The 13,575-nt window shown below is 40.2% G+C and overlaps 1 protein-coding gene across 2 annotated transcripts in view; it reads left to right on the top strand.

Annotated features, from left to right (window-relative positions):
• The window catches only part of prickle1b (prickle homolog 1b), a 31,066-nt gene extending 17,499 nt beyond the window's left edge, over positions 1–13,567 (top strand). The window contains exons 1-8 of one of the 2 annotated variants that reach the window (XM_055231920.1): positions 2,843–3,083; positions 5,653–5,850; positions 6,452–6,565; positions 8,201–8,338; positions 10,319–10,522; positions 10,617–10,803; positions 10,890–11,864; positions 11,951–13,567. In XM_055231920.1, the coding sequence (XP_055087895.1) occupies positions 3,069–3,083; positions 5,653–5,850; positions 6,452–6,565; positions 8,201–8,338; positions 10,319–10,522; positions 10,617–10,803; positions 10,890–11,864; positions 11,951–12,885 (2,766 nt within the window). In that variant the 5' untranslated portion in view covers positions 2,843–3,068 and the 3' untranslated portion in view covers positions 12,886–13,567. Of the gene's footprint in view, positions 1–2,842; positions 3,084–5,652; positions 5,851–6,451; positions 6,566–8,200; positions 8,339–10,318; positions 10,523–10,616; positions 10,804–10,889; positions 11,865–11,950 lie in introns of those variants that run through there. The other variant, XM_033989384.2, reaches the window with a different exon arrangement.
• The last annotated feature ends 8 nt before the right edge of the window (positions 13,568–13,575 follow it).

The following is a 13,575-nucleotide window of genomic DNA, read 5'->3' as shown; positions in this document are numbered from 1 at the left end:
ATACAGGCCTAATCAAAAACTCTAAGCCTTCACTTCTAATGGTTTACAACTGGCAATCCATTGAAGGAACACCAATAAGAAGAGCTGAAGCTGTTAGAAACAGCACGCCCATAGCTTAGTGTTAGATTGTAAGCAAATGCAACGGTTTATCTGAGTCCCTTTGGGGATTAAACAGTGAGTACTTGATATTAAGGGAATTTACAGATAATCAGTTGAAGTTTATCAATGAGAAACGTGATACAATTCTTGTCAGTGTGGCTGGTCCTGGCAGGAAGCAGCAGAGACAGCAAGGTCAGCTGTCCTCTTGTGCTCTGAGGGACTCTTTGGCCACAAGCCCAGTACACATCTGAATGGGCTCTATCTGCCCATTGTCTGTACTAAAACCACCCATACGCAGACATGTCGCCCATTCACACCACACCATTCCTCTCCCACTCATTGTTGTCTGCAACTATATAAACCAAGGACTTGTCTGTGAGTCTTATTCTTTATCTGAAATGTAATTACGTAGTTAGTTTTATCAATATTAGTCTGATTGTTGTTGTGACTTGGTTTTCAACTGGTCATAATGGTCAATGTCTCGATGAGGAAGAAAAAGTAATGTAAATAAAACAAAATAAAATAAAGTAAATAAAATAAAATAAAGTCATCTTGTTGCAATTTTGCAGGCCTGTAAAATATTACACTTGCCCAAATACAACCCACATGTTCTTGGTTTGGAACGTGTGGTCTACCTGAAGGATTTCCTTAGATTTAAAATGCATGTCAAGATAGATATCTCAGGAAACACGATGAAAATCTTATTTGAAAAAAAAAGGATTCAGTCTCCAAGAGCACTGGACGTGCTGCCAATCCCCTCCTTAAAATCTGGCTTCAATTTCAGCTCCACACGAGCCAAGATGGACAGATACTGAGCACAAGTGGGACCATCTCATGCTCTCATTCTGTTAAAGCAGTTAGCTGAGCAGGTCATTTGTAACAGGTAATTTGGCATGTGACAAACAGTGTGGTTGCCTCCGTGGCCCGTCACTTTGTGGGGTTGTCAAGGGAGGAGGCCATCTTTGTTTGCTGGACAATTGAGTCGGCTCATCTGTCATCTTGCACTCTTTAAATGAAGCCAGCGCTGTGTTCGAGCTTTCACAGTGATGGATGGGGCAGACTGGAAAAATCACTATCTTTCTTAGTATGCATTAGCAACATTTTCTTCAATATTGAAGACACAGTGGTCAATTCAAAACTTTTTATGACAGTCATGAGTTTTCTTGCTTTTAACACATCCCCCATTGTGACTTATATTATAGGCAATACAAATAAGGTTTCTCAGTCATCCATTTGTCCAGTAAAAGTAGAAAGGTTCTATTTGTGAGAATGGGGTGAGATGGATGAGGCTGCCCAGGAGGAAGCACAGTCAATATTTAACCAGAAAAACACAGAGAAGACAGGAAGGCTTCATTTAGTAAAAGGGAAAAGTCATTTTTCACTTCCCTTCTATTAGAATGGGCTCATGGTGTGCACATTTACAAAGAGTGAAATTAACTATGGCTATTTAAAATGTATCATATATCAGCACGACACCATTGGTCCCATAGTGATACTATTCATTTAAAAGTGTTTTAAATGGATATACAAAATGTGTGATTGGCACATTTCTTCTGCAATATATTGTTGAGCTAATAATTTACTTCTACTGAATGACGAGAAAAATACAGATGTGATTTCACTGCGATTTTATTTTGACACAATAGCACTGATATACCAATGCTATATTAATGATTACTCCTGTTACAATAACACATTTTAAAGTGAAAATAAGCCATAAGGCAGATTTTATCCCTCAAATACTATTCTAAATGTACAATATTGTTAAAAAAAACATGAGCTGCAATAAATAAACAGCAGAACACTTAACTAATTTGTTTGTGTCTATAATGAGTCATAGAATTCAACCTTCTACAGCTCAAATCTCACAGTAGAACAGAAAAATACAAAAAACAAAAATTTCCGAATAGTACGAAACTAAAGTACCAATGATAAACACTGACCCCCAAAAATTATTATCCCATCTGTCATGTATTGTACGATAAGTCAATATACACATTTTCTTGACAGGTATATTAACTTACTTACTGAAGCTCTAACTACAACATTTCAATAACGTTTTGCTCCATTATTCAGATAAAAATACTTACAAGATGGGCTGTGCAATAATCCAATTTGAATTGAGATCAAGTTTTAGTCATTTCTTGATGATCTTGGGTTTTTAGGATGTACTTTGGAGCGTGACACTTTCGAAAGAGAATTTGCACTATTTTTCTGTCTTAAAAGGCAAAGATTAAAAGTCTGTATTGTTTAGGTTCTGAAAATGAGCAGGTCATTTGTAACAGGTAATGAAAGCGTTACGTATTTGTTGATAATTAGAACAAATGTAATCAAATAAAAAATGTAAGAGGGGAACATGTTGATACATTTATTATCCAGTTCTCCTTGCAAGTCAGACCCATTGTGCACATAAATCAGACATAAACTTGTGAGCAGGTACATATTTTTCTAAATCTTATGACTAAAAGACACATCAATTATCATGCTATTACTGCTGCAATGAAGCTAACGCTTTGGCTAAATAGGAGTAAAAGTGAGTATTTGCCCTTGCCATGGGGGGTGGGGTGCTGCTGTTTTGGAGCTGGGGGGTTGTTGACTGTGAAGTACGTGTTTGATTGAAGTGCTGTGGCAGCCGATTTGCTGCTGAGGGGAGGAATGAGGGAGGGGCTGACAAGGCTGCAGCTAAAGACCCCTCTCACACACTTAACACATCCAGTGATTAGCTCTCAACCGCAGGCAGAAAGACACACAGCTCCTGCCTTCTCTGGAACTAAAACTTGGACGGCATCAAGTTGACTTTCAAATTCTCCGACAGTTGGGGGACTATTTCCTGAGTGGTGATTAGAAAGGATCCATTGGGCTGATGTTGCAGACATGCAGCCAGCGTTCTTGAAGACTGAACAACTGGCTTGAGGAAGTGAATAAGATCTCCATTGGAAATTTGTTGGAGGGAAAAGGTTTAACGAGAGATGCTTTTCCTAGAGGTAAGAGGAAAAATCATTGCTAATTTAATGCAACAGTTAGCTTGGCATTTGGACCTAAACTAATCTAGTATTAGGGTTAAGTTAATTATTCAAAGAAAATTCAAGGTTGAGAAATCAGTAATGGCAGCCTATTTTGGTCCAACTGTTTTCCATCAGGAAGTCTGGAGGAGAAGTTGAAAAGCCAGCTTAAATCCAGGTCTATTATTTTAGCTTAAACAGGAAGCAATGTTGTTTGGATGTAGATAAAGATACATGAGCTTGAGAACGGCCGGCCTATGTTAAGTGAGTGATGGTAATTATAAAGTTGTACTGTCCCCATACATTGCTCTGTACTTATTAGAACACGAGTGATATATTCTATGTTATTAAAGGCTCTATAGGTCGATTATTTATTGTGAATGCATAGCCGACACTTGGTAGAAGTCTGCATTTTTAGGGTCCTTCCAGCTGTGCTAGCTCTGGCTCGCCCCCTGACACCCATTTGGCCCTAGAATAACACTTTTCCACCAGCACGAGAGAAGGCCCCATTCTTTGAACTTCGAAGTTAATAGTTTTCCTAAAGAAAATCCCAAAATGTCAAAGAAAAACAAAGCTCTGGTTCATGCCTTATTTGCGTTCCAATTTTGTCCTTTAGATTAATAGCAGGTATGGCAACCTCTCAGCAAGTGCAAATCCATCTTTGTATTATATTCTGTCCAAAAGTACATTTCCCCTAAGTTCATTTTGGCTGGTTTTGCATTTTAGATTGTTTTAAATTTAAATTTGGAGAGATTTCTGAAGTGTTAGTTGGCTGAGGGAGGCACTCTTGGTTAACCGTTAGCTGACTAGATCTGGCGATACTTACCTCACCTGAATGTTGTGACTCTTAAAATGCTTTTTTTTCAAGAAACTTTTAACCTCCCTTGTCAGCTCTCTTCAAGCGCTGCAGGTTCAATGCTGGATTGACTGGACAGTTTTTTTGGGGTTTTTTTCATGTTGTACAAAGACGTCTATTGTATTATTCGCAAAGGGTGACAGACTGTAATGTGAGTGCATGTGCGTTGGCTGGCTCAGGAATCCGTAGTCACCTTTTCACTTTATGTTTTCAGGGATGAGAGCAAGGGCATGAGATAAACAAGAGCTTTGAAGATTGGTTTTGGTCCTTCTGAGGTACTGGTTCAGGGTATCAGGGGTATGCGAGTGAGTGGTCAGTACTAGGTTCAGCGAGATAGCAGAGCTGGTAAAGAAAAGTTTGTGGGTGATAACATTATCTGCCAAACCATAAAACCTGATAGATTAGTCACTGAAGAACAAAGCAACAGCACATAACCTCTTTGTCTTGTGATAAGAGCAGCCCCTTTGAGTTGTAACTGCATTTCTGACCAGTGTTTTGGGCCCTCTAGTCTCATTGAACTATATGCTAATCAGGAAATGCTAATATTTCCCTTTGTTGTAACTCTGTTTGATTCCATGTTGATCAGTGGGGTGACTATAGGGGTGAATGGGGCAAGACCTGAAGCAACAGTGGTGCTTTAACCAACTTTGAACTTTGTGGGTTATCTCAAGCTAGATATAATCACAATTGTTGGTTTTTAAATGGCTTGTGGCATAAATGTGTACACATACATTCGAAAGTTGTCCAGCATTAATCATGATGGTCCATTATTGCATATATTTTGGAGCACTTTCTAACTGTTTTTAACCAAGCAAGCTTCATTCTGTTGATGATTTGCATGTGAAAGAGACAGGGCAGACTGGGTCACATTAGAGAAGATGGGCCACAGCAATGACATTAATGTATGTTGTTACCGCCCAGTTCAAATTGAATGAAAAGATTTGATCAATCTTTGCCATGTTGTGCTTTGTATTTTGTTTCAAGAACAGATGTTTTCTCAGTATTTCTCAACATCTGGAGATTTCTTCTGCACCAAGCTGTTTTAAGAGCAAATGCAGACCAAAGTTTTATATATACTACCAGTCAAAAGTTTGGACACCACATCATATATATGTATTTCTATAAAATAACTCTACAAAATATATCGTTTTAATATTTTATATGCAAATCCTCAAAGTAGCCACTCTTTGCTTAGTTGAAACATATTTAGTTATTTAGAGGTTTTTTGTTTTTTTTTTCATTACTATTCATTGCTATTCTGTAAAAAGTTTCCATTATTTATCATCCAACATAAATAGCCATTAAAAGTTTGCTTTTGCCACTTCAGACAGATGATCAAGTGGGATTTGGTGAAGGATAAACAAAGCTATGATATACCTCTGAAATGATCTGGAAAATGACTTGTCAGTTATTTTAAGCACGCCTCAAGCCCCTTAAAGACATAAAACAATGGTATTGGTGTGATGGGGCAAAAAGAGTCATTGTTGTCTGCTTGTTTCCAGTATTTCTAATTTAGCTTTGTTACCACAACAGTATCAAATCAACAATTATGTTCGGCAGAAACATGGATTACAACTAATTGAATGATTATAGGTGCATTAGGAAGAGAATCCAGATTTGTCTTAACCAATCAGACGTTTTGGACATGGTTAAGAGGAATGGCAGTAGTTTGACTTTTCTTCATTTCTTCTGCAGCGGCCTTGTGTGATGAACCTGGAGTGCATCGACAGAGGGGAGCGCCCTGCACCTCGCGGCCCTGATATGGACTCTCACATTGGGGGAAAGATGGGCAAGATGTCAGTGGGCTTTCAAAGGAGCTCTACGTCGGATGACGATTCTGGATGTGCTTTGGAGGAATACTCTTGGGTCCCACCGGGACTAAGACCAGAACAGGTAAAGCGTTATCAATCCGACTTTACTACTCTCTGTATGCTGACTGTGGAAAATCCTATATGTGCAGACAGCAAAAAATGTTAATCCAAGCATGAGATTGTAATCACACTATATCCAAGGGTGGAATTTTAAACCTGTTTTCTGACACCATATGCTGAAGTTCATATGAGGATATGTAGGCAGACATTCCTATTCAAACTTGCGGATTAGTTCTGCTGCAATGCCAACTCCTGAACTAAAACAACCACCTGATTACACATTCCTTTACATCCTAATTATTGTTTAGATGTAGAACAGTTTTAGATGATCATATTAATAAAATAGCTGTTTTGTATTTCCAATACCAAATCAACCCTCATGTATATTGTGTATAAAGATTTCACCACTTGGCATCTGTCACTGAGCTAAGACATGACACAATGACACATTTTGGCCAGTGTCACAATTAAGGACAGCTTCTTGATACTATTGTACTAAGTCTATTTTTAACCTGCATTTCTTTCACCCTTCTGATAAACCTCTATTCTCTTGGCTCACACATACTATAGCAATGACCAATTTAAAATAAATAAATAAAACATCTCTCTCTCTTTCTTTCCAGATCCAAATGTATTTTTCATGTCTACCTGAAGAGAAAGTGCCATATGTGAACAGTCCTGGAGAGAAACATAGGATTCGACAGCTCCTGTACCAACTGCCACCACATGATAATGAGGTAAAGACTGAGAGAAGAGAGTGATGCAGTCTCCTTAAAACCGATACTGCGCAGAATCTTAACTACATCAGAAGAACAAACTTGATGATTTAACAGAGGAGATTACTTTATATAAGGAAAATTGCTTTATAAATGGAGACATACCTACATAAAGCCTAAAAAATATTATTCCAAGTCCATGCAGCCATCAAATTAACTTCAAGACACTATCTAGTGTTACAAAATGATAAAGCAGGTGACTGAAGACATTTGAGTCTACATGTACCATCTCTCCAATATTACAGTAATGCAATGGTGAACCAATGTTACTTACAAATATACATAGTGTGAAGACAAAGTTATATATGGCCTTTTCATTACAGACTCAGCCCAAACCAGCTTTTTCTTGTAAAGCCAAACAAAGGCACATTCCCTTAGTCACTCGACAAACCCGGTGTCCAACAATAAAAGCGCATGCCTCACTCATCTTTAGAAAGGTTTTACGATGAGTAAGTAAACCAGCACTCCTTTCACATGTGTTAATAGAGTTTACATTAGCAGATATGGCTGTGGGGTTATCACCAGTGGGGAGGGACAAAAAGGCTACTGTCCGCAGGAGGTGGTCTCTGTATGCACACTTGGACACACAATGTAAGTGATACGCACACAGTTGGAGCACTTTTATGATGTTTGAGTGAATCGCGGGTGGATAAGGACCTCAGGTTTTGCTGGATTCCTTGCGTAACTGTGGTTAGAATGAATAAGCGGTGAGTGTGTGTATGAAAGACAGATGCAGGGACAGTGAATTGCATAGTTTACTGTTGTTTAGAGAACAACTGAGGCGGTTGTTAGGATAGTCCGTCTCTTTTATCAGAGCCATCATCACCGACTCTAAACACCAAGGAAGTGTTTGTGGATCACTGCCGCCACCCTTTCAACGCAGCCTACGGGCGGATTAGCTCTAATTAAACCCTTCCCAGCCTTGTATGGACCTGGTATCAAGTACAAAGTGAAGCTGCACGCAAAGATCAAAGCAAGATTTAAGGAATTAATAGATCAGTGCACTCCTCCAAATCTCTTCCATTTACTCATAATTAACATCCCACTTTTTGTTCCATTTTAGGACTGTATACAATTCTATGCATGATCTCATAGAACTATAGTTATATAAAAGCATCAATGCCAAGACAAGCCAAGTCTTACATGATCGAAGTTTGCGGACAATTCACTTAAAATGCTGAAATATTAAAACATACATTATTTGGAGATGTTGGCGACTACCAAAATGAAGAACAACCAAAGCCACAAAGTTCTGAAACTTAACTGTAGTTACATTTTGAGGTGTAATCTTACATTTTACATGGTTTGTCTAAAAATAACCAGGCAATACAAAAACATATATTGACATGGGGATACAGCATCTTAATGGAATCTATATTTGGTAGATTTCATTTTACTCTTACTTTTTCTACTTTTAATAATTGTTTTATTCATTAGAACACATTTACCATTTATATTGCAATGTGCAAGCTACTGTGCCCAAGTGAAGTCTATTTTGAGATTTTTCCAGTACTAACGCTACACAAAAATTGGCAATGGCATATAATTACATTTTTAGCATACTGACTTGAAAAAATGACTTTTTCTTATTCCTAGGTGCGTTACTGCCACTCTCTGACTGAGGAGGAGAAGCGTGAACTGCAGATGTTCAGCTCTCAAAGAAAGAGGGAGGCACTGGGCAGAGGAACACCCAAGATCCTGCCTCGAGCACTCCAGCACACCCGCTGCGAACATGTAAGCATCTTGCATTATAGACACACATGCACACAAATTACAAGCTAACTAACAGTGCCTTTAAACCTTCAGAATGAACCACGACACAGAACAAAACCCATGTGTAATTAGTTATATCACAAACTGCCATTATCTTATCCCTAACTATGTAAACCTGAGGCAACATCTTGATTGGTTAAATGCGATGGTTTTTAATCATGGACATAAACTTCCTCATTAGGGTGAGAAAGGAAGTGGGCAAATTGGGAGGCTCATAGTCAAGCCAAGCGGAGCCACATTATTTCTAGTGAGGAATTTCCTGCCACTCATCTATATCTCAGCATGACCAGCTAGGAGAAAGCACAGGCTAACACAAGTAATTGTTGCATAGGGTCTTAAAACACAATTTGCTTCCATGTAAGTCACGTATTTGCTGGGTTATGTTGTGCTTAAGCATAATTGCATACAGATCCAGTCGTCAACTATATTTTTAAGTGATATCTTAAGGGATAATGAAACACAATAAGATGGCTTAGTATTTTTGAATCATAAGAAGGGACTTCAAGTCAAGTTGAATAGGTTTCTGTGACAAGATTTGCAGTGTCCAATGTCTGCTAAATGTATAATCTATTTTTAAACCCACCACAGTTTAACCAAATAACAGGAATTTATGGTTTAATGGCCATCTGGGTTTGAACTTGAGAGACTGATTACAAACTTCCCTGACAAACGCCACAGTGGAAACTATTTGAAACCGAAACCCTTATGCCAACTTTTGATTGGTGACACTGTTCAAAACATCAAATCAAGCACAATCTATGTAGCTCTTGATCAGATTTTTGAAAAACCTCCTTTCAAAGCAGAAACATAAATATTGGGTTTGTGGTAGTTTACTGTAAATATACCACATCCTCTGCTAGGGCTTCAGGAAGTCGAGGCGAGCCGTGCTAATACCTCCGGACAGCCACAACTAAACTGTCATCAGCCTACTCACTAATAGCGTTGCAAGATCATATTCACCAACACCAACTGTGTACCCATGTAAATTTAGACATTATATATGGTGTCCATTCACAAATGCCTGGGTATCTCAAAATGACATCCACTTTGTCATAACTATTGACAAATCTACTCACACTCCTGTAGTGTTAAAACGGATGTATCATAAAGACACAGGACTGCACACAGACACGTTCTTCAGCACATGTGCACATGTTCACACTCAGTTTGTCAGGCTATACTTTCCTTACACTGTAAATCCCACAGACACACAACACCCTCATATCCAAGGCCCCCGTCTGTCCGCCCCGGCAATAATGTCTAACAGCTGGCCATGTTGCTGGGCTGGGTACGGCACATTCACACATGTCCTGACAGTATCGGAGTAAATCATTTTAGCATTATTAAGTAAGAACTATTAGATATTAAAAGGTGTAGAGACTTGAGTATTTCATAGTGACATTACCACCATTACCACTTAAGTCTTAAGTGGTAAGAACTTGAAATGTGCACATGGGGGCTATGAGCCCTAAGCCCTCAAGTATCAGATTGCCAGGATGTTACAGGTTTAAGATAATGACTTCTGCTTCTAGCAATAGCATTCTGTTTTTGTTGCCTTGAAGATATTAAATTGCATATAGCCTTTAGTATTATCTGTCAGTATGTCCGTCCCAACTGTCAGTTTTGTGGGATTTAATACTGCATTTGCAAAAGCTCATATTCCATTGTGGCTTAGAGCACTGTGTTTGGTCTTTGTTTGAGCATCAATCTTAGACATAACACCTGATATGTGCCATATTTTAGAGCTTTATTATCTCCCAACTGTCCACAAAATGTTGCATTGTCTAATTGTCACAGACGGCAGGCGTACTGAATATGACTTTTGATTTAGAACACCCTTTGGCATATAAACCATCCACTAAAGTCTGGTACTTTTTCAGACATTTGAGACATTAAGAAAGAAATGGTGGTGAACTAACAAATTTGTGTTTGTCGTTACAGTGTGGTGGAGGTATAAATGGAGGAGAGATGGCAATTTTTGCCTCAAGGGCAGGGCCAAGCCCCTGCTGGCACCCAGCATGCTTTGTGTGCGAAACCTGTCAAGAGCTTCTTGTGGATTTGATCTATTTCTACCAAAATGGAAAGATCTTATGTGGAAGACATCATGCTGAGCTTCTTAAACCACGATGCTCATCATGTGATGAGGTAAAAAGTTGTTGATGGTGGTTAGATGATTAACCATTGACAATGTCTTATATTGTAAGTGTGTGAGAACTAACAGCAGACGTTGTTTCCTCAGATCATCTTAGCCGATGAGTGCACTGAGGCTGAGGGGCGGCATTGGCACATGAAGCACTTTGCCTGCTTCGAGTGCGAGACAATGCTCGGTGGACAGCGCTACATCATGAAGGATGGGCGGCCCTACTGCTGCGGCTGTTTTGAGTCTTTATATGCAGAGTACTGTGAAGCGTGTGGAGAAAATATAGGTGCATTTGTGTGTTCAGAAAACATAAGGGGCATTAATGATGAACTGAAATTTAACCACGGTCCTTCTCTTTGTCCATTGTTATAGGTGTGGACCACGCCCAGATGACCTATGAAGGAGTACACTGGCATGCCACAGATCAGTGCTTCTGTTGTGCCCAGTGTAAAACCTCTTTATTGGGATGTCCATTCCTGCCTAAAGAGGGTCGCATCTACTGCTCAAAGGCTTGCAGTCAAGGTGAAGACATTCATGCTTCAGACTCTTCGGACTCTGCCTTCCAATCGGCCCGCTCACGTGAGTCCCGCCGCAGCGTGCGAATGGGGAAGAGCAGCCGGCCCTCTGAACAGTGGAGACAGTCTGAGCTCTTTCACACCAAAGCTTCTGCTCCCGCTTTTGACTACGAGGGGGAGGGAACAACAGACAGGGACATTGATATTATGGGTCGTAAACTGTCTGCATTGGGGCTAGAAGAAGAGAGGTTTTGGAGGGATCGTGAGGAACAGGATGTCGGAGGTGAAGAAGATCCTGAGGAGTGGGCTCAGCATGAGGACTACATGACCCAGCTCTTGCTAAAATTTGGAGACCGCGGATTACAACAGCAACTTCAACAACCATCCCTAAAATCTCCCAGCCCTAGTATTGAGAGAACTAGGTTAAATAGTATTTCCGACCCGTGGCTAAAACCTGATGCTACATCTTTAGGCATTAGTGCCTCATCTCCAACCCCTACAAGCCCCACACAGAGCCATGCCTCAAACCAGTCCAGAGCCCTCAGCCCTGGACTCATGAGCAAGAAAAATCTGCCCGAAATGTACTGGGCACAGTCTCAAGACGGGATGGGTGATTCTGCATATGGGAGTCATCCAGGGCCTGCCAGTGCGCGGAAAATCCAAGAGCTGGAGCTGGATGAGGAGCAGGACCAAACCAGATCTGGAAAGGTGTTTTGGCCAGACTCCAGACAGTGGTATGAAGACTCCCTGGAGTGTATCGCAGATGAACTGAGGAAGGTCCAGCAGGGTGTAGGCGACTCCATGGATTCCCTAGCGCTTTCCAACATCACCGGTAAGGATATTAAACTCTGGAAAGTTGGTAAAACTCTGCTTTGATCTAGTAAAGAACATATTTTGATAGTGTATTCCTTCTTTCAGGTGCTTCAGTGGATGCAGAAGGAAGAGACAGGCCAGTGCGGTATTCTCTTCAAGCCATCCAGGATAACCTGTTGATGCCAGATGACTGTGAGAAGATGAGCAACATGGGAACCTTCAATTCCTCTCATCTTAATCACAGTAACAATTCGCTCAACCTGAACCTGGAGAAAGTCACTGCAGATGAAGAAGTGGCAATGGCGATGAGAGGAGCCCTGTCTCCCCGCTCTGAGGTCCTATCTCCTTCATTTGTTCATGCTCCAGCACTCAGGAGGAGCAAGTCTCAGTCCAGGCCTCCTCAGGTGGTCACCTTTTCTGAGGACACTGTGGATAATGGATATGAGTATGATGTCAACATTAGGAAACATCCCATGAGTGAGAGGCCTCAACGAAGGATGTATCGCACTGATGAAATGAGCCGAGAAAGAAACCGTCCAACCAGCCACCATGGACGCAGCAAACAGCACCGACCAGGCAGACACCACAAGAGCCGCAAAACCCGCTCAGACAATGCCCTTCACATGGTGCCACTGGATAAAGCACAAAGATACTTTGACCCTCAACAGCAACTGGCAGACCCCCGGCATGGGGGGATGTTGGTGCAGCACCCCTCACAAAGGTTGCCCCTGGCCTTCTCCCAAACACAGTCGGACTACATGCTTCAGGGACACTCAAAAGGAGACCAGCGGACTGAACACTTTATGGGACTCTATAGAGAGGATGAAGATGACTGGTGCTCTACATGCTCTTCTTCTTCAGACTCAGACTCTGAGGAAGAGGGATATTTCCTGGGACAACCAATCCCCCAGCCCCGTCCTGCGGGGAGATACTATGCAGAGGACTATCCCACAAGAGTAACAGCCCTGTCTCCACAGAGCCACGGCTCACATAGCCACCGGAGAAAGAGTCATCGGTCTAAAAACTGCATCATTTCCTAACAGCTTAGACTGCATTGCACTCCATAGTAAATAGACAATTGTCTGAGCAACTGCTTTACACAGTTCTAATGTGTGTTTATTATAAGCTCATTTGTGTTACTGCTTTAAGAAATTTTGCTTATCACATGTTGGTCCAGATCTACTGACTGATGGAAATAGCATCTGGACATTGTAAATTTGTATAGATAATGGGATTTATTGAATTTTAGCACTACATGGACAGGTATTTTAGGAAACCTGGCAAAGTGAAGACATTTTTCATTTCAGTATTTTGTTTATTCTACAAATCTGTGCTGTGTAATCATATTTTAAAGCAATATACTTGCTTATATTAAGGAAACACAATTTTCCACAAATGTAGAAAACTATACTATAAAAACTAACCAATTATTTAATGAATAACGGAACAAACTGAAAATGTACATAGTAAGTTAAAAGTTTGAATACGAGTATTTTTGTATGTGTGGTAAAAAAAAACAAAAAAATAAACAAAAAACAAACTCATTATTACCAATAAAACATCAACAGTCATGATTAATGCCATGATAATTAGAACACTGATGTGCATAACCAATTTTAGTAATTTTCCATGTTCTTCCCAGTTTCACTCCCTTTGCTTTGCCATAAACTTGCTAATAGCTTTGTGATGTAAGGATGCTTGTAATAAATATTTTTTGACTCATCAATTTC

Source organism: Periophthalmus magnuspinnatus, chromosome 23 (genome assembly GCF_009829125.3).
Source record: "Periophthalmus magnuspinnatus isolate fPerMag1 chromosome 23, fPerMag1.2.pri, whole genome shotgun sequence".
In the NCBI taxonomy this organism is placed as follows: Eukaryota; Metazoa; Chordata; class Actinopteri; order Gobiiformes; family Gobiidae; genus Periophthalmus; species Periophthalmus magnuspinnatus.
This window is presented reverse-complemented; position numbering and strand designations above follow the sequence as displayed.